Source organism: Heloderma suspectum, chromosome 5, assembly GCF_057233095.1.
Source record: "Heloderma suspectum isolate Gila_16-S chromosome 5, 16-S_ref, whole genome shotgun sequence".
Classification (NCBI taxonomy): domain Eukaryota; kingdom Metazoa; phylum Chordata; class Lepidosauria; order Squamata; family Helodermatidae; genus Heloderma; species Heloderma suspectum.
Window position 1 is genome coordinate 41,866,373 of NC_139462.1, and position 21,404 is coordinate 41,887,776.

Consider the following 21,404-nt stretch of genomic DNA (forward strand, 5'->3'; position numbering starts at 1 on the left):
TGAGGCCGAAGAAGCTGAGGTTGATCGGTTCTATGAAGACCTACAACACCGTCTAGAACTAACACCAAAAAAAGATGTCCTCTTCATCATAGGGGATTGGAATGCCAAAGTAGGAAGTCAAGAAATCACCGGGATAACAGGCAAGCATGGCCTTGGTGTACAAAATGAAGCAGGACAAAGGCTAATAGAGTTTTGCCAAGAGAACACGCTGATCATAGCAAACACTCTTTTCCAACAGCACAAGAGGCGACTCTATACATGGACATCACCAGATGGTCAATATCAAAATCAGATTGATTATGTCCTTTGCAGCCAAAGATGGAGAAGCTCCATACAGTCAGTAAAAACAAGACCTGGAGCTGACTGTGGCTCAGATCACGAGCTGCTGCTTGCAAAATTTCGGCTTAAATTGAAGAACGTAGGGAAAACCACTAAATCATTCAGGTATGACCTAAATCATATCCCTTATGAATATACAGTGGAGGTGAGGAATAGATTTAAGGGATTAGACCTGATAGACAGAGTGCCTGAGGAACTATGGACGGAGGTCCGTAACATTGTTCAGGAAGCAGCAACGAAATCCATCCCAAAGAAAAAGAAATGCAAGAATGCCAAGTGGCTGTCTGATGAGGCTTTACAAGTAGCTGACGAAAGAAGGGAAGCGAAAACCAAGGGAGAAAGGGGAAGATATATCCAACTGAATGCAGAGTTCCAGAGAATAGCAAGGAGAGACAAGAAGGCCTTCTTAAATGAACAATGCAAAGAAATCGAGGAAAACAATAGAATGGTAAAGACTAGAGATCTTTTCAAGAAAATTGGAGATCTCAAGGGAACGTTTTGTGCAAAGACGGGCATGATAAAGGACAAAGAAGGCAGGGACCTAACAGAAGCAGATGAGATTAAGAAGCGGTGGCAAGAATACACAGAAGAACTATACAGGAAAGATCTGAATGTTCCTGATAGCCATTATAGTGCGGTCACTGAACGTGAGCCGGACATCCTAGAGAGTGAAGTCAAGTGGGCCTTAGGAAGCATTAGTAACAACAAGGCTAGCGGAGATGACAGTATTCCAGCTGAGCTATTTAAAAACCTAAAAGATGATGCTGTTCAAGTGCTGCACTCAATAAGCCAACCAATTTGGAACACTCAACAGTGACCACAAGACTGGAAAAGGTCAGTTTACATTCCAATTCCAAAGAAGGGCAATGCCAAAGAGTGCTCAAGCTACCGTACAATTGCGCTCATTTCACATGCCAGCAAGGTGATGCTCAAAATCCTACAAGCTAGGCTTCAGCAGCATGTGAACTGAGAACCACCGCAAGTACAAGCGGGGTTTCGAAGAGGCAGAGGAACTAGAGATCAAATCACCAACATTCGCTGGATCATGGAGAAAGAAAGAGAATGCCAGAAAAACGTCTATTTCTACTTCATTGACTATGCTAAAGGCTTTGATTGTGTGGATCACAACAAACTGTGGCAAATTCGTAAACAGATGGGAGTACCAGACCACCTTACCTGTCTCCTGAGAAACCTGTACGAGGGTCAAGAAGCAACAGTAAGAACCAGACATGGAACAACCAATTGGTTCAAAATTGGGAAAGGAGTATGACAAGGCTGCATATTGTCACCCTGCTTATTTAACTTATATGCAGAGTACATCATGAGAAACGCCAGGTTGGATGAATCACAGGTCGGACTTAAGATTGTTGGGGGAATTATCAACAACCTCCGATACGCAGACGATACCACCCTAATGGCAGAAAGTGAAGAGGATCTAAAGAGTCTCTTGTTGAGGCTCTTGAGGAAAGTGGAGAATGCAAAAGCTGGTTTGAAACTCCACATTAAAAAAACGAAGATCATGGCATCTGGCCCCATCACTTCCTGGCATATAGAAGGGGAAGAAATGGAAGCAGTGAGAGATTTTACTTTCTTGGGCTCCAAGATCACCGCAGATGGTGACTGTAGCCATGAAAGTAAAAGATGCTTGCTCCTGGGGAGGAAAGCTATGGCAAACCTAGACAGCATAGTAAGAAGCAGAGACATCACCTTGCCGACAAAGGTCCGTCTAATCATAGCTATGGTTTTCCCAGGAGTAACGTATGGCTGTGAGAGCTGGACTATAAGGAAGGCTGAGCGCCGAAGAATTGATGCTTTCGAACTGTGGTGCTGGAGAAGACTCTTACAAGTCCCCTGGACTGCAAGGAGGTCAAATCAGTCAATCCTAAAGGAAATCGACCCTGAGTGCTCATTGGAAGGACAGATACTGAAACTGAAGCTCAAATATTTTGGCCACCTAATGTGAAGAGAAAAGTCCCTGGAAAAGACCCTGATGCTGAGAAAGATTGAAGGCAAAAGGAGAAGGGGACGGCAGAGGATGAGATGGCTAGATAGCATCAACAATGCAATGAATATGAACTTGAGCACGCTTCGGGAGAGAGCGGAGGACAGAAAGGCCTGCCGTGCTATGGTCCATGGGGTAACGAAGAGTTGGACACGACTGAACAACTTGCCATTATACCAATTAGCTGCTTCTCTATTTCCTTCTCCACCTCTCCTCACTCCCCTTCCTTTCCTCCCCCTCCTTTTGATCTCTTGTCTTTAGAGAGACACTCAAGCCATTTTAGAAAACATGTATTCCTTACCATTAGCAAACATTTTTAAATTCACATCATCTAATCTTTTAACAAAAATATTATTCAGAGGTTCAATTAAAATATGCCACATGTCTGCCATATGACAGCCTTATTTCCTTCTCCAAATAAAATCTTTTAAAAACAGTATCACAAAGGGGAAAAATCCATACCTACTAAGATAACTTGGCAATGTATCTATATTTGTATCACATATAAATTAACATCTCACATACAGTTGTATATTCATGAGCGAAGGCAAATTATATGCTTACTATGACATTACTTAGGCTTTAATATAAATCCACAAAACAAATGATATGAATGTATACAACCGATCCACAAAATGGAATTCCTATTAACTTGAGTAGATATCCCCAAATATACACGTGTAGTTTTGAATTATGGGCTACAGAAAGCACCCACTGCCTAACAGTGCCAAGAAAAAAAACAGCTCAAACATTAAACAAAATGGAATAATGAACTAGCAGTTATGATTTACAATTAAAAAACTAGATTCATCACTTTACTAGTTGCACAACAAATAAGGGTGGGCAGATTTCATTCAATCAACTTGTGATGTAAAATACACATGCTTTTATGTTACACGGAACGTTTCATCATGCAATTCAGTGTAACTCAAGCCCTATTCAGGCATTTTGTATGTGGCTTTAATTAACACATGAAAAGGGAGAGTGAGGATATGTGCTAGCTCCGCCCCCTCCGGATGCAAAGGACTCCCCACTGCAGTCACCTTTAACATGCGTGGGTGGAGCTAGCCTGCTCATCCTCGCTATCCCTCCTCACATGTTCTAATAGGCAACTTAATAGCTAATAGGCAACCCACTGGTTGCCTATTAGCTAATGAGCCATGTACAAGGTTATGTTATTATCATATGAAGCCCTAAACAACTTGGGACCAAGATACCTAGCAGACTGCCTTCCCTTATATATACCCAGACAACATTTAAGATCTTCAGATGAGGTCCTGCTGGTCATTCCAAAACAAACAGAATCTCGTCATGAAGAACTTTGATGGTGGGCCTTCTCCATAGTGGTACCCACCCTGTGGAAAACCCTCCCTCGTGCAGTTCGGGAGGCAGAAAATCTTGTAAACACCTCCTGAGAACTTATTTTTTCATTTAGGCTCTCTCTTGAGCTGTGACTGTTGCTGAGTTTTCCCTTGGTTTTCCCTGGTATTTTCAAACTTTTGAAGTGTTATGCTTTTTCAGGTTGTATTTCATAGTCTGATTGTGAACTGCCCAGAGAGCCTTGGCTGTTGGACAGTAAAAAAATTTAATAAAAATAAATAAATAAATAAATAAATAAATAAATAAATGTTAAAGCAAAATATGGAATGCCTGAATAGGATTTTTTGATGTTTAACTATTCTAGTTCTTATTCTCAACAACCAATATGGCAACAGTTGCTTATTCCAGGTGTTCAGACAGTTTCCCAAATGTATTAGGAATTCCTTGTTTCTCCAATATACTAAAAATACTAAAGTTATGGCACAAGTAGGATTCCATATGCGATTGGTAAATGCATATTAGTGCCACAAGAAAGAGTTTGATACCGCAAACCCTACTGTACTGTCTAAAACATTTTCATTAATACCAGGATACACTGTGGATTAATTTAAAAATAATTTTTAAAACTCTAATCCTATGGATTAGATCCTAAGGCACAATCCTATGGCTGCTAGTCAGCAGCTAGATGGCCATAGGAGAGGTCGGTCCCTGGGAACCGACGGAGCCCACACTCTGAGGTTGGTTCTCTGAGAACCAACCTACACCCCCTCCTGTACTGCCTCATAGGCTTGGAAGAGGAACGCGGAGCTGCAAAAATGGGGCATTCCTAGGGGCGTGTCGGACGGGGAAGTCGGAAATGCCGGTATAACACATCCCATGTGTTGTTCGGGTGCAGCTTCCCATGCTCCAAGGTCCCATGGCTAGACAGCCAAAATTGGCTGTCTAGACGTAAATGCAGGGTGGCTGAAGCGCAGAGGGGACGATCCCCTCCATGCTTCTCCTGCCCTGCACTGGATAGGCGGTCGCCTCCAAGTTCAGAGGCAGCTGCCTATCCCGATAGGATTGCGCTCTCCATTTATCTAAGTTGCACTGCACCATACAATATATCACTACAAATGACAAGAGGCCATGGCTGTAATACTAACATCAAAAAAGCCTCACCCCAACTTAAATGAGAATAGGGCTACAATCCTTGGCACATACATAGGATACGTACATAGGATCAGGCTGTAAATCCCACCGAACTCACTACAACCTCCTCCTGCATACGTACATAGGATTAGGCCTTATATCCCATTTAACTCCTGTGACTAAACCTACTTCAGATCAGACTGCCAATGAGGTTGTAAATGGCAGTCTAAGAACTGTCACAGTTGCATTAGAAGTTCAAAGTCATAAAGAAGGAAAAATAATACACTACCAGAGGTAAAAAAAATACTTCATTTAAAACATGGCCACAGCTCACATATCATCTGATGAAATCAGATTTACTTTCAACCCAAAATATGAAGAATAGGAGAAGCAGGTCATTTTTCTCTGGAGGGGTTTTCTGTTAAATATGACACAGTGAATTAAGCTCATGTGTAAATAAAATAGGAATGTGATTCAATTAAAATTTTACCTCCTTTTCTCCAATAAAAACTATAGTGAGAAAAAAAATCTTCAAAATGTAATAACAGAGCTAATTTCAAGATTACAAGTCTAAATAGTTCATCTAATTAGTACTGCAGGCAATCTAAACAGTATCATGGGAATATGTGGTTAACAGCACAATTCTATGCATATTTACTCAGAAGTAAAACCCACTGAGTTCAATGAGCCTCCAAGTAAGTGTGAATAGGATTGCAGCCTAAATGTGATCTTCCAAAACAGAAATACACATAACAAAAAAGAGTTTCTCATTTTCACTCCATCTAGCCAATATGTGTGTATAACACAATTCATTTAAATATGCATGAATACATTTCACATTAGCTTGAGAATACCCACCCCTTGCTGACAGCTTTTTAGTGTTGATAATTTTGGCAGCATATTCTTGTCCTGTAGTGATTTTCATACATCTTCTCACCACTGAGAAAGCCCCCCTGTAAGCCAATAAATCAGAAAAACATCAGTTTCAACTGGGGCTGAGCTACTTAGGAAATGGTCTAGTAATTTAGAGTATTAACCAATTTGAGCTGTGTCAACATAGAAGGCAGGAATGATCACTACATGGCAATCAGCCTTAATTTGATGGACTGTAACAGTAAATTGTATTTAAGATGTGAACATAAGTGATATTATTGAACAGACTGAATAAATGTACATATCATTACAAGTGGTAGTGTTGACACACAGAACCATATACAGTGTTTTGTCTTGGCTTTTTTTTACAAGTGCAGTGTACATTTTCCACAATTCTTTGTCTCAAAGGCACTGAATATATTCCTTTGGTGGAATATTAAAAAAGAAAAGAAAAAGATGCTGGGTAAAAAAAAAAAGAAAGCCCCTCCTCTTGTCCTGTAAATATGGCACTTTGTGTTTATTTAAGCATAAACACTCAAGTCTCACTGGAGTGGCAAGGATGCAATAAATCTTAATAAATGCAGTTCTGAGCAACAGCATTCATTTGCAATTCTCTTGCAGAAAAGGAGCCCTGAAATTAGACTGCTCTTTATGATATGTTCACCATGTTAATACTACTCCTGCCATCGGTCAAGCGTTTCCATGTCATTTATATAACAAAATTACACAGTACTAAATTCATGCATTTTTGATATGCAAATAAAACGGAAACCAAGAGCAAGAGCTAGTCAATTTAATTCTAAGCACCCGTAGCAATAGACATGATTATATTTCCTAATACTCGAGTGTCTTACCACCCACAGATTTTTATTGTTGTTGTTTTACTGGACATTAGAATTTAAGCCGCCCACGCTGCCCAGGGGCAAATTCCGTCATCTGCGGTTCTCCCGGACTCCCATGCCCCCTCCACCCAAAGCACAGGCAAGAATGGTGGAAAATACTGTGCCAGTATTCTGCTCCTGACAAGCCTGATGGATACAAAACCAGGAGTGCACCAACACAATCCCAAATAAACGAAGCAGGGAGAGGGAGGTCTGTGTTCAGTGGGTCGCATGTACACTCACAGTCTCTCTCTCTCTCACACACACACAGAGTCTCGCTACTGACAGCACTGAACTTTCTGCATCAATAAACGTGGCACTTAATCGTCTGAGGCATAAAGCAGACTTAGCATGCGAAACAGTGGGGCGGGGGGAGAGAGAGGAAGGCAGCTGTGTCTCCTTCAAATGTGCATATCTTACCCCCTCCCGGCTAAATCTGGGCTTAGAGTTGAGCCTTCCTTCAGTTCCCCCACAATTCGGTGGCAACCTAAATGCACTGACGCTTTGAGAAGGCCTGACCTGGGGCAGAGACCAGCCCCAAACGCACTTTCCCTTTAGTGCCAAACCACCAGTCGGGCGGGGGGGGGGTCCTCTCCGCTGTCAAAAACACCTCTCTCCCCCCGCCACAGCCTTCTTGACCCCTAGTTCTCCCGACTCAAGGCCGTCCAAGCCCTTCCACAGCTCTTAACCGGCAGCAGACGTCCGCTGGCTTTTACTGACTTACTTTCCAAGCTCCTCGAAGAGCTGGTATTCGTCGGTGAACCTGGTGCAGGTTGCGGTTGAAGCCATCATGAGCCCGGCTCGCTCCTGCTGGCGCCTCCGAGGAAGGGAAGGAGGAGGAAAGGTGGGTACGCAGAGGGGCGGACAGGACGAGAGATGGGAGGGCAAAGGCGCTTCTCCTCCTCCCCCGCCTCCGGGCGAGCCGCTCTGCCCCACTCCCTCTTGGCAGCTTCTCCGGACTTTCGGCTGGCTCGTTCGTGGGGCTAGCGAGCGGGGGGGCAGAAGCGGGCTGCTCCGAACTTCCTTCGCTTCACCACCCTTCCCTTCCTCCCTTTATCCGAGCCTCCTCAGAAGATCGGGCGAGCCGCCTCGAGCCAGGGCGCCATCCAAAAGGGAAACCAAAAGCAACACAGGGGAGCGAGAGCTGCGCGCGCCGGGACGGGCAGAAGCGGAAGAGCAGAGATGCGGGGACGAAGAACGACCCCGCGGTCCCTCCTCGGGCAGCCTCAGACGCTCCCGCTGCTGGACGGCCTCTGCTCTTCCCAGCCGAGGCTTCCTCCTTCCCCGACGGCTGCGTGAGGATGGGAGGCGCCTCGGAGAGCCTTGCGCTCGACCCCGAGAACTGGTTGGGTCGCCTCCTCCTCCTTCCTGCTCTCTTCCTCCGGCAGCGGCCGTCGCCTCGGCGGCTCCCCCGGGGGCTGCTGCCTGCTCTCGTCTCTCTGTCCCACACCTCCCTCTAGCGACAGCTGGCCAGGTCCATTTGCCGGGCTGGGCAAAAGCAGCGCCGCCCGCCCTCTCCCGCTCTCTTTCCCTGCCCGCCCTTCTCAAGCCTTCTGTTTACACCAACCGCGTGAGGGAGGCGGGAGGCGAGGATGGGTCCCGGTGGTTTTGCGGAAGGAAAGGCACTGCGCCCCCCCCCCCCGCCGCCTCTTTGTTCCCAGAGGACGTGTGGATGGGCGTACACGCAAAGCCTTCCGCGGGGACTGACTGAAGCAGAGAAGAGCTGGGCGCGCGCGCACGGGAGCGCGGTAAGTTCTTGCCTAGATGGGTGCTAAGAAAGGACGTTGGACCACAGAGAGCGGCATGCCTCCAGGCGACGTGCCCCCCCCCCCGAGATCTCCCTCGAACGCGCTTTCGCCGAAGCTGCCCAGGGTCCCCGCTCTAGCTCCGCGCGCAGGCTGGGGAAGGAAAGCGCTCCCCCCCCCCCCCGGGTGATTCCATCCGCCCTTCACCGCGTTCCGTCCAGTGGCGTCATAATTGACACGCTACCTCGTGCGTTCTACCCAACCAGTCTCCAGCTGGAAGAGGGGATGGGCGAGAGAAAGAGAATGGAACGCAGTTTGCAGGATCTCGCGAGAGAGCTCAACCTGTTTTATGCACGAGAAGGCGAGGCGGAGTGGGGTTGTTGCAGCTGCTCGTGTGAGAGCTTGGAGATGGAACTGGGCAGCTCGCTCCGTCCGCACGACGATCGTGCTGTTCCCGGAAAAGTGCCGCGATTTTTAAAATGCTCTTGCCTGCGTAGACTATATATATTTAAACGGCACGCATTATTCTTTCCCTTGTGAAAATATAATGTGTGTGTGTGTGTGGGGGGGGTGAATAGCACACCAATGCTGCAGTTCTGTACACGCGTATTTAGGAACAAGAGCCACAACTCAAAGGGACTTGCGTCTGAGTAGACATGCGTAGGATGGCACGGGAAGGCTGATTCAATGCACGCTTACCTAGGAGTAAGCCTCACTGAACAGTGTGAGGCGTCTGAGTAAACATGCATATGACGGCACTGGATGGTTGCAAATCTATGTACTCTAATGTGTAAGTCCCACTGAACTCTGGGAGCAAGCTCAAAGTGGAGCTTTGAGTAAATGTGTGCTGCACATGGCACTAAATGGTTTACACGTGGTGTGGTCTGGACATAGATGAATCAAGCAGTGTTCTTACTGCAGTCTGGTCGTAGGTATTTTTCTCAAAGTCCCATGGACAACAATGAGACTTACTGTCATGTAAGTGTGTATAGGATTGCAGCCTGGTCCTATATTTTTTACTCAGAAAGTAAATCCAACTGAGTTCGATGGGTTTACTCCCTTTTAAGTTCAGAGAGAAAATATCACAGTACCATAAAGACTACATATTTCTTTTTGGCACAACGCTTTGTCTATTAATTATTTTAAATAAAATCTTATGACACAATAAATGTCTTAATCTTTAAGTTGCCACAAGACTCCAAAACAAAAATATTGGATGTAACAACTAGGGTGTAAGGGTTGAGGTCTAAGGCTATGCACACTTCCTGGGGAGTAAGTTGCACTGAAAGTGGAGTTTGGGGCACAATTCTATGGTCGCTAGTCAGCAGCTAGACAGCCATGATAGGATAGGTCGATTTCCGGAAACCAGCCTCAGAGCCCGTGCTCCAAGGTTGGTTCCCAGAGAACCAACCCCCACCCCTTCCCATGCCACTTCGCAGGCAGCACGGATCGGCCCTGCGCTCCGCGCTTGTAAGAGCAGCGTAGGGCAGTGAAAATGGGGCATTCTGGGGGGTGGGGCTGTCAGAAATATCAGTACAGCACATCCTATGTGTCATCCGGCTGCCGCTTCCCGCGCTCTGAGGTCCTGTGGCTAGACAGCAGAAATCAGCTGTCTAGCCACGAAAGGCAGGTGGGGGGAGCGAGGAGGAGATCCGCTCCTCTCACCCTGCACTTGATAGGCAGTCACCCCCTAGCTTGGAGGTGACCGTTGATCGAGATGGAATTGCTCCCTTACTTGAGTAGACATGTCTATAGGTTCACACTATTACTTGGGAATACATTCCAGTGAACTCAGTAGAATTTACTTCAGGTTCAGGATGAAAATTCAAGTGATGATGACTAGATTTTGCTGGACTATTAAGAAACTAGGCATAGTCTTTTGTGTTGGGTGGTACAGGTACTACAAACAAAAATAAGTTTTGCTGGAGAGGTTGTTCATGACAAGTGAGACCTTCAAGAAAACGTTGCCATGTATCCTTACCTCCTATGAGTTCATGGTTCCAGCCAGCCATTCCCTTCAAGTTGAGCATTCTGTGTGTGTCCCCACACACACACACATCCCCCACCTTTAACAACAGATACCCAACATTCCATGCCTACTAAGCATGCTCAGTTGTCAGTTGTCATGAGATGGGGATTGCTCTCTTAGAATTTAGGTTTAAAAAAATTATTTCTAGATACCCTTCCTGGGGGGGGGGGGATCTTCATGACAACAGAATGAGAAGCACATTGGAGTATTATCCAGATTTTCATGGAATCGGCTTTTGTCCATCAGGGACACAAGAAGCAAGAAAAGCTGAGTGTACCGTACCTTTAAAATCCATTGTTCACAGGTCACACAGTGCTTGAAAGGACCAAACTTCCGGGTTGGGTGTGTAGGGAGTAGAACAGAATGTCATCAACTGGGCAGGGGCTGCTCAACCAATGAGAGAAGCTTGTTTCCTGGCCCATGTCCAGGCTCTCCCCTGCTACTACATTATTATGGATGGAGAGTAACTTATTCACAATTATCTAGAAACAACCCAATTATCCAGTGCAGCATCTGAAGGCTCCCTATGAGAGCAGCCCACCACCCCAATTTCTCCCCATTCCGGCAAACTCATGAAGTTATTGCTTCCACCCCATTTTTCGCAATGTGTGCAAACTTCCCTGAGGAAGCCCAAATCCCCAGTTATCCAGTGCAGCAGCTGCAGGCTCTCCCTGAGAGCACCCCTGCCATTTTGCCCTATTCCAGCAAACTGTCATGGAGTTATTCCTCTCCCCGCTCCCTTTTCCCCAATGTGCACACTTTTGCCTGAAGAAGCCAAAATCCCTGATTCTCCAGTGCAGCAGCTGCAGGCTCTCCCTGACAGCATCCCACAACTGCTATTTCACCCCATTCCAGCAAACTGTCACAGAGCTATAGCTTCCACCACCACCACCACTACTGCCTTTCTCCTTCTCTGGGCACTTTCTCCCTGCTCGCAATGAAGGCTCCCTTGATCCTGAGACCTCACCAGATCGCTGCTTATGTAACAGCGAAGTGACTTTACATAACATCCGTGAAGCGACTTTACACAACATCAGGGAAGTGATTTAACACAACATTGGAAAAGCGAAGTAATGCAAATGTCAGAGAAGCGCATAATAACTGAGGCTAATTATTTCCACTAGTGAAAAGGAAATGCAGGGCAATTCGGAAGGCTCGAAAAGCACCGTAGGGCTCTGATGTGTTGGAAAGTCAGGCTAGTTACTTTAGTTACCTAGGTTACTGAGGGCATGGCCAGGTGAAAGACACACCCCTAGGAATGCCCCAATCATACCAAATTTAAAGCAGATGGATGGGCTCACAGCATCTGAACCACAGGGGAGCTGAATTAAAGGGGGGGAAAGTACTCTGCAAAAATGTGGGTTCCCCACAGGTAAACCCCAGGGTGGTTGCAGAGTGGCCACCACTCATGTGTCCATAATGGCTTTAAGCCACAGCAGCATCGGAGAAAACCTCCCATGTAGACAGGCCCCTGAAGGTTCTCCTGAGCATGTTGATTCCTCCCTCTTACTTCTCAGTGGCCCGGTTTTGGCTTCAGCACTCACCAACTAGTTCACTTTTAGAAGGAGTGATTGATAATCACAATGATTTCACAAGTTATGGCAACCACTCATTTTGGTCTGGAATTCATCCTTTCTCATATATATTAGCAATATTCACAGATATGCCAAATAATGACACAGAAAGCAAAACAAAGCTATTACTTAAAAAGTAAATGGAAATAGTTTGTGGTGTATATACATATCTCAATTCTTACCAATTTTATGATATGAAATGGAAGACAATCAGGGCCCTCAAATATTTTATAAAAAAAAATCAAGTAGCTGCGAAATAACTACAAATAAACTTTCACCATTTTACAGCAGGATATATTTCATGTTTCAAATAATGGAGAACTGGTGAATGCATGCCTCTCTTTTATGTTGAACTTGTTTTTAAACACTCCTGTAATGAGTGCTCATTGGAAGGACAGATCCTGAAGCTGAAGCTGAAATATTTTGGCCACCTAATGCGAAGAGAAAACTCCCTGGAAAAGACCCTGATGCTGGGAAAGACTGAAGGCAAAAGGAGAAGGGGACGGCAGAGGATGAGATGGCTAGATAGCATCACGGATGCAATGAATATGAACTTGAGCACGCTCCGGGAGAGAGCGCAGGACAGGAAGGCCTGGCGTGCTATGGTCCATGGGGTCACGAAGAGTCGGACACGACTGAACGACTGAACAACAACAACAATGATGGCAGAAAAAGATGAATGAATTCAGTTATCAAATTATGAGTCCAGTCATCACCATCTTCTTAATGATATTTTTTTTTGGCTCAAGTGAAACATTCTCTCATATTATTATGAAAGTATATATAAAGTGATTTGTAATCCAAGGAAGAAACTGGTATATAGCATACCATTAGGCTGATGACTATCATTTGTGCAGCATTAAGTGCCCATATCTTTCTATTAATGTGAGTTAATTGGAAAAAGGCATATATGCCTTTTTCTTGGTTGCTTATCATTACATTTTGCAATGTATTTGGCAACTTCGCATAGCAAATAATTGGCACAAACTGGTACCAAAAAGAAGACGCCATCCATAAATGCTATGAAAGGAAGGTCTTGCCAGTGCTTTTCAGCAATCCATAGCAGATTAAAAGTAGCAAGACTTATTTTGATGGATCTTCTTTTTATTGTCAACTGTATCCAGCCATGTACTGAGAGAGATGTTAAAGAGGTACTGGTAGTGAAATATATGATTTTGAAATAGCATGGTGCCTGCCCTGCTTAATATATCTTTTGGAAATATCTCACTCTAGAAGCCTGCAACCAAAGAACTGGTAGGTTGATTTAGTTCAGCCCCCCTACCACAGCACACTGCTTCTTGGCAGTCATTTCTCCTTCAGAATTGCCAGATCACAATTGCAGGAGAAGCCATAACTGGCCAAATTCCCCATTAGGGTCTTAACAGGTCTGGATATAGCAACCTTATGGCCCTTTGGTTGCCTGCCCATATCTTTCCCTGTCTTACTTTCCATTTTTGCTCACTGGCCTCCTTTACTCCTTTCCTTCCTTCAGCTCAATTACTTCACCCATTGTTTTCTTAGATTCCTGCTTTTCAGGAACCCCTGCTTAACTTGTCCCACTTCTTTTAACCATGCAGTCTCTTGACCTAGCTACTCTTTCTTCGCTCTTCCCCCCCCCCGCAATAGTCCCCCTGATAATTGTTTAAAATTAATTAATTTAAATATATGATATTTATACCCCACCCTTCAAACTTGCAGAGTGGCTTTCAATAAGAATAAGAATACAGCAACAAAATGCCACAAAAAAAGATACAAAAGATATGCCAGCAAACAACAAGATCTAAAGCAGTAAGCAAATCAAAAAGCAGCCCATGTATAACAACTTACAGGAGTCTAACTTGGAGGTTACTGAACATGGTGGCTAGGCTATTCTGCTATTAAATGCAGCTCCCAGCGGAGTCCCATCCAGCTTGCTGACCAGGCCTACAGCCCCTTAGCTTCAGTAAAACTACACCATCTTGTGTTCTCAAATTGTTCACTGGGGTGCATCTCCTGATCTTATGTGCAACCAGTAGGGACCTGCACATCCAAAATGGCAGGGGCACAGCAAAAGGGGTCGTATATTCATTTTCATTGTCCTTAATTTTTTTCTAATTAATCCATGACAAATCGTGGCGGATACAGGCACCAAATTACCTATTCAAGCCCAGGCCACAGCTTGTCATGTCATTCGAACCTAGGCGGCAGTGGATGGTTATTTGAGGGTTGTTTAACCCTCAAACAACCCCTGCTGCCTTGGTTCAGACAACACAAGTGACCACGGCAACTTCCATGAATATTTGAATATTCAAAATGACTGCATAAATAAGCCATGGTGGGCTGCAGTGATCATGTGAACCCGCTACATTTTATGTTATTTTATTGTATGTATGTATGAATGTCATTTCTATACTGCCCAATAGCCGAAGCTCTCTGGGTTTGCATGATCATGGAGGAAGAAATAAACCATGGGCTGTTACAGGGTTCTTGGTGGCTTGTTACCCACAGCAAAAAGCCACCCTGGCTGGGTTTGCATGACAAGACAAGCTGTGCTGCCGACGGTAATTATGCAGATCCCCCGGCATGCAACTGGCACATGCACAGGGGGTGGAGGGTGGAGGAGGGAATAAACCACTGTGGCTTATTTCCCCTTTGACTGTGTGAACTGGGCCGCTGTAACCTCCATCCTCCTTCCACCTCCCCTCTTATCCTGACCCGCCGCAGGGCCCTGTGGGAGCACAGGCTAGAGTGTCTCTCACAGGGAAGGATGGATACAGAGGAGATCACAGCAGTAGTGGTAAAAAAGCATGGTTTTGCTTGGCAACAGGTGGGGGTGGAAAAAAAGCCGAGGAAATAAGAGCTGCAGCTGACTAAGGAGGTCAAAGCAGCCGGCGCCGCAGTAGCAATAAAACACCACAGTTTTGCTCAGGGGGAGGAGGGAGGTCAACAGTGGCCATAACAGTGGCAGTGAAAGCCATTGTTTTACTTAGCAGGCTGCAGGGAGGAGAGCAGGGATGTCAAAGCAGCACCAACACCAGTTTTGCTCAGAGTGGTTTTGATCGAGGGACAGGAAGTAAAGCCGGTGGCTGAAGCAAAGGAGATCAAATAAAGCACACAACTGGAGAATGTTCAAAATCACAAGAACATGAGTATATAAGTATGGGGAGGGGACACTCAAATGCAACAGATAACATGACCCGACTAGCACATACCAACCAAAGTTGAAAATATTACATACAAAAATATGAATATGGTATACAAAAATATAGACAACATAGCCAGATCCAGGCTATTAAACCACTCTGGCAGGTGTTCTAGTAATAAGATCATGTGTTCTCTGGAATACTTCCATCTGTCTTTTGCTATTATGAACATTATGTGCAAACAGGGGCATGTAGTGAGCCATATACCTGGGTGCAGCGATGCACCATGTATAGGATTTAAGTGGACTAAGAATTTCAGGGACTATTTAGTTCATTCTGACATGGATTCACCTAGTTCTTATGAGTCCGCAGTTCAGGGTCACTTTAAATGTAGTGGATGATCTGTATGTCTTTTATCTGTCCAAACCAACATTTTTGAACATCCGATGGATCATCTGCATTTCAAGTTATACCATTTTTCTAAGTGCTCCACTAAGCGAGTCATCTATATTATTATCTGCCCATGCAGATTACTATACATAGGAAAGATCACACATAGCATCAGAACCCGAATCACTGAACATGGATCTAAATTACGGAATTGGGTTTTGGATGCTCCTTTGGTGCAGCATTTTGTTGATCATTCTCATGATTATGATTTTAAGTTTTTGGTAATTGACAGAGTGTACGCACATAAGTATAATTGTTGTGATTATGATAATTTGCTTTTATGCAAGGAAGCAGAATGGATTTTCAGATTTGATATCGTGATCCCAAAAAGTTTTAATATCAGTCTAGAACTGGTGTCCTTTATTTAATGGACATTCCAAATGCATATTATAATTTTGTGAGAATCTATATTTACCTGCAAAGGGGTGTACTTTGTATACAGAAATTAGTGTACCTTAAGGGAGTGTTTTTTTATATGGATGAATCAGCATACCTTTAAGGGTGCTATACACACACACACACACATACACACACTTCAAGAGTGGAGTGAACACACCTGTCTAGTTGACTCACCGCCACCAGAGGAGTCAATAAGCTGCCTGTGGTTTGAGGTTTGTTCCGACTTTTGGTTCCTTATCCTTGTTGGTATTGTACTGCAATTATATTGTTGAAAGTTTTTCTTCTGTTTCTTATCCTCATCTAGCTTTGGAAATACAGTATGGTTTGTGGTGAGTGATAATGAAGTACATTCAGAGAATATTCCCTGTTGTTGTCATTGCTTCCACGACATGAGTTATCTTTTTGAGGCGGTGAGTTTGCAAAGCTTCTTCTTTTGTTTTTTCAGTCCTGGTTTAAAGTAATGTTTTGGAAATGTGTAACTAGACAGCATAGTAAGAAGCAGAGACATCACCTTGCCGACAAAGGTCCGTCTAATCAAAGCTATGGTTTTCCCCGTAGCAACGTATGGCTGTGAGAGCTGGACTATACGGAAGGCTGAGCGCCGAAGAATTGATGCTTTCGAACTGTGGTGCTGGAGAAGACTCTTACGAGTCCTCTGGACTGCAAGGAGGTCAAATCAGTCAATCCTAAAGGAAATCAACCCTGAGTGCTCATTGGAAGGACAGATACTGAAGCTGAAGCTCAAATATTTTGGCCACCTAATGCGAAGAGAAAACTCTCTGGAAAAGACCCTGATGCTGGGAAAGACTGAAGGCAAAAGGAGAAGGGGACGGCAGAGGATGAGATGGCTGGATAGCATCACCGATGCAATGAATATGGACTTGAGTAAGCTCCGGGAGAGAGCGCAGGACAGGAAGGCCTGGCGTGCTATGGTCCATGGGGTCACGAAGAGTCGGACACGACTGAACGACTGAACAGCAACAACAACTCCATGTAACGTGGAGAACATGACTTTGATATGTATTCAGTAATTAAGTCCTTATGCCAGTGTTTTGAAATAAGTTTGTAGTGTAAAGGTGTAAACTTATATGGACTATATGGTACTTTCAACAGTCTTTGAGTCTAAATTCTGAAGAAGTGGTCACTGCAAAACAGGATTATACCAGGATCCTGTAAAGACCAAGATCACCATCTATGTGTACATCAAGATTATCAGAGTATTGTCTATAATTTTGTACACCATATTCATATTTTTGTAAGGTATGTACTAGTTGGCTCATGTTATTTGTTGCGTTTGGGTGTTCCCATAAAAACTCATGTTCTTGTGATTTTGATCATTCTCCAGTTGTGTGCTGTACTAGCATTGTCTTTTTGGGGTTCTGTACAGCTGGTGTCTTATTTTGTTGTATATGTGTAATGAAGCAAAGACGAGCCATGGTATCAGCGACAATTTGGCAATAATTTGGCGGCGGTGGTAGGAACACATGGAGGGCCAACAAAAGGCCATGAAGGGCTGCATGAGGCCTGCAGGCCTCATGTTAGCCACACCTTGTTTTGATTCATTGTCTGTTTATGGTACTATAAGTTCTGATGCTGGTAAGTTTTTATTGCTTCACCTGTGTTTAGCTTATAAGTTTTTAATGTAATTATTACTTTTTATTTTAAAAGCTTCTATCCTGCCTATTTCCCTGAAAGGGAATTCAAGGCGATGAGCAAAGTCAACAATATTTAAATCAATTTTTAAAAACCCAAACAAGCAAACAACAATGACAATAGCTTTATATAAACAGCAGTTAAATATAAGGACTAAAAAACACTATTACATTTTTTTAACCAAACACCTTCCTAAAGAACCAAGTTGTTGAGGCTAGACGAATCTCTGTTGGCAAAGCATTCCATAAGGTGGGTGCACCCAAAAAGGTTCTAGACCAGGGGTGCACAACTGTTTTTGACCCTGAGGCAGCATCTGGGGAATGCTGGGAGTGAGGGCACATACATGCACACACGCACGCACACGCACACACACGTAATTCTTACCAATTTGGATATTTTCTCACCAAGCATACAGATCATAGCTAAATTCTACGCATGTCTACTGCCAAGTAAGCCCCAGTGCAACAGTGTTCAGGTATGCAAAGCACAGCAAAATTCCATGCATATCTACTCAGACATAATCCCCAGTGCAATGGCGTTCAGGCATAAAAGCACAGCTCAACTGTAAAATTTAAAGCAGGAATTTGGAACATCTAGCCCACTGGCCAGATATGGCCTCTAGGTATTCCCCATTCAACCTGCTAGCTTAATTCCCAGGCCTTGTCCCCTCTCTCAATAGGGAGAAGTTCTTATATCTGATCAGCACCGGATTGGAGATATGAGCTTCTACCTGCTGCACAGTGAAAAATGGAACCTGCTTAGTGATTTGGTCCTCCTTACTTCTGAGACTGGTCCTACAGAGGCCTGTCCTACTTACTTATGAGTAGACATGCTTCTCATGCTTACTTGTCATTAGACATGCTGCAGCGTGGTACTTGGATGTCATTTGAAAGTGCTGCTGAGTGATTCAATCCTCCTTACTTCTGAGTACACTGCTGCTTGAGCTGCCGGCAGAAGCTTCAGCTGCCATCAGTCCTATGCCATTAATGCTCTGATAGTGGTAGGGGAGGAAAGGGGGCATGTTAGGGTCAGATTGAGGGAGGCCTTGGATCTGTAGTTTCCCTAAAATGCCTCCAACAAGGGCAAAAAAAAGCCAGCTGGCATACTCGTTTCCTCATGCATTCCTGTCAATGGGAGGGAAAATTTAAAAGTGGGAGATACTGGAAAATCATCTCCCCCACTATATGGTCTGGCTGGCATAAGCCGGTAGGACTTAAGAAGTGGTGGTTCCTCTGCTGCAAGTTTTCAATTCACCACCCCCATAAGACTACTCTGTTGGGTGACAGCTTTATGCATTTGATGAAGTGGGCTCTGGCACCCAAACGCTTATGCTACAATAAATGTTATTCTTTAAGAAGACTCTTGTTTTTCCCACAGCAGACTGACATGGCTACCTCTCTGAAATGAAACCATAGATGTCAGTGAGAGATAAGCAATGAATGAAATTTGCCACATGCTCTGACCTAGCACGTAGCATTGCCTCTTCATTTCTCTTAGCTGCTGTAATGTTCTTTCTCCAGGACAGAAATGCATAATAGCAGCACTATTGCTGGGCTCTTTTTCTCCATGGGATTCTATACTTCCAGTTGCTGGGAGATATCCAAAATAAGGACTCTTGGGTAGAAAGAGAGGCATGGCATTGATGTGTTTCCCTCTTCCAATCTTAAAAAGTCAGATTGGCCAGTGTGTGATTGAAACAATGTCCTTTTAGGCTCTGGAAAGAGTTTTGTGGTAATGAATGCCAGAGGGGGAAGAAGAATGGAGCAGAGGACAGGGCTTGGGAAGGAAGCAACTGACATGGAAGGGAAAGTGGGAAAAAAGGGGTGGGTGGTCTTAAAGAGTGGACTAGGGACACATTTGACCACAATGAAAGTACTGGTTTCAACTCAAGAACCTTATTGTTGATCTGGATTCCCATAGCTCTTGCCATTGGTCCTTCAGCTTGTACTTTAAAATGTGGGTAATGTCACTTGATGGTACTTCTGTATCTTTAAAAGCAAGGTGGGTTGCCATCCTGATGTACAGTCTAGGAATTGTATCTACAGGGGATGGGCTCTACAAATTTAGTTAAATATTTTGGGTTTGGTGAAGTTCAATTCCAGACTGGACTTCACTGCACTTTGTGGGGATTGTACAATGAAGTTATAACTTCCACTTCTGGATATGGATCACTGTATGCAGAATACGAGCCGCTTCCTGTAATTATACCCTTTCAGTGGTACAATGTACGTTTTCATATTAAATATGTACATCTGGCTTTATGTATTTTTTAAATGGAGGCAGTTCTTTTGCATAACTACTTGGTTATCACCCCCTTCAGTACCAATAATAGCCAAGGTGGCCTTGTGTCCTACTTTAGAGAGGACAGTCCTCTATTTGAAGGACTGTGCAGTCCAAGTCTGGTTTAAAGATAAAGGACTATAAGAACAGAGAGCAGGGGCCTTGAAGTGGCCCATCAACAGTTAGCACCTTGAGAGCAGACTGAAGAGGTCCCAGTCCTCACCACTATGGTTAGATATATTGCATTTCTATTTAAATTACAGTAATTATTTCTAAATTTGCCTTTATGTATACACATTAACATATGCACATTTTATACAAATCTCTGTTCTCTTTTTGGTGATGCATTAATTCTCTACTGGCAATGCATAAGTAGCCACCCTAATAATAGCTTCTAGCCTGTAGTTTACGAATCTAGATCTTTTCTGTGTCAAGTGCAAACAGCAATGGCAATAAAAAACATCACATTGGTTATTCAGCCTCAGATGGGCATTCATAAACTCCATGAAGATTTATGAGACTCTGAGCAACCTAACCATGTACTGGCTGCAAGCCAGATGGTTTTCTGCTAAAACCGCTTGCTTTGTCCTTCTCATTACTTGTTGTTTTTTAAGTAGATTTGTTTGTTGCACGGTATCTCAGTACTATATCTTCACGGAGTAGTTAGAACATTTGCCTGTGAGATATTCAATCACAGATCCAGAAGGGAAATGAAATAATAAGGGCCAGAACATTAGCGGCTGAGGAGTTTATGGTAACTGAGGAGTTTGTATTGAGGATCTGTCTACCTAGAGCATCATTAGTCATGGGGGAAAACACAGCTGAAATTCAGCAGGAACTGTTTATTAAGGACAATAGCATTATACAGTTTAGTACAAAGGCAGGTAGGATTTAGGGATGGAAGAGGTCCACTAATTAAAAGTATTAAATGCATAGAGATTTTTGGATGCCAATATCTGTTTGGTACAGAGTAGCTGTCTATCTTTGCATGCTCTCAATAAAAGGAAAGCAATTATTCATGGATAACTTGGTCTCTTGCTATTTTAAAATCAGGGTCAGTCTTTATCATGACCATCCTTGAAGGCCTATGAAGATCCCTGCTGCAAGCCCTTTGAGCTGTTTGAAACCCTGCAAGTGTAATACCACTTTTCGGCTCCTTTCATGCTACTAATAGCATGAAAAAACAGGCAATGCATTGAATGGTTGAAAAATTCAACAGCTTTTCTTACTAAAAAGGGTTATGAAAATATTACTTTACCAATATTTTTGAGCTTTTCTACATGAGGTTGTTAATCCACTGTTTCTACTTTCAGTTTCATTGCAGAATTAAGATCCAAGCACGACACGAGGAGCATTTCATTTCCTGCTTTTCCACTACATAACCTCTAGGTGGCACTGTGGTATAGTGGAATAGTGCAAATACACAAGTGGAAAAAACATTTTCTTTGACAAATAATACCTCATTTTCCTTGCTATAAAAAAACTCACTGAAAGTGCTGTTTAAAAATAGAAGCAAAACTGGAGGGTCACGATGTCATCTAAAGAACCTGTAAATAACCATGGGTAGGAAATGATGAGCACTTAATAAATGCCTCATATAGAAAAG

General features: G+C 43.9%; 1 protein-coding gene and 1 long non-coding RNA gene across 9 annotated transcripts in view; one reads left to right on the forward strand and one right to left on the reverse strand.

Annotated features, from left to right (window-relative positions):
- CAMK2D (calcium/calmodulin dependent protein kinase II delta) overlaps window positions 1-8,572 on the reverse strand; it is a 201,286-nt gene extending 192,714 nt beyond the window's left edge. For 5 of the 8 annotated variants that reach the window (XM_084855885.1, XM_084855894.1, XM_084855892.1 and 2 more), the window contains exons 1-2: window positions 7,271-8,471; window positions 5,651-5,745 (exon numbers count right to left, since the gene is read on the reverse strand). In XM_084855885.1, the coding sequence (XP_084712011.1) occupies window positions 5,651-5,745; window positions 7,271-7,338 (163 nt within the window). In that variant the 5' untranslated portion in view covers window positions 7,339-8,471. Of the gene's footprint in view, window positions 1-5,650; window positions 5,746-7,270 lie in introns of all 8 variants that reach the window. The other 3 variants (XM_084855888.1, XM_084855890.1, XM_084855889.1) reach the window with 3 other exon arrangements.
- The window catches only part of LOC146343826 (uncharacterized), a 51,552-nt gene continuing 38,183 nt past the window's right edge, over window positions 8,036-21,404 (forward strand). Inside the window, exon 1 of the long non-coding RNA XR_014792043.1 lies at window positions 8,036-8,294. This is a non-coding gene — a long non-coding RNA (uncharacterized LOC146343826). The remainder of the gene's footprint in view (window positions 8,295-21,404) is intronic.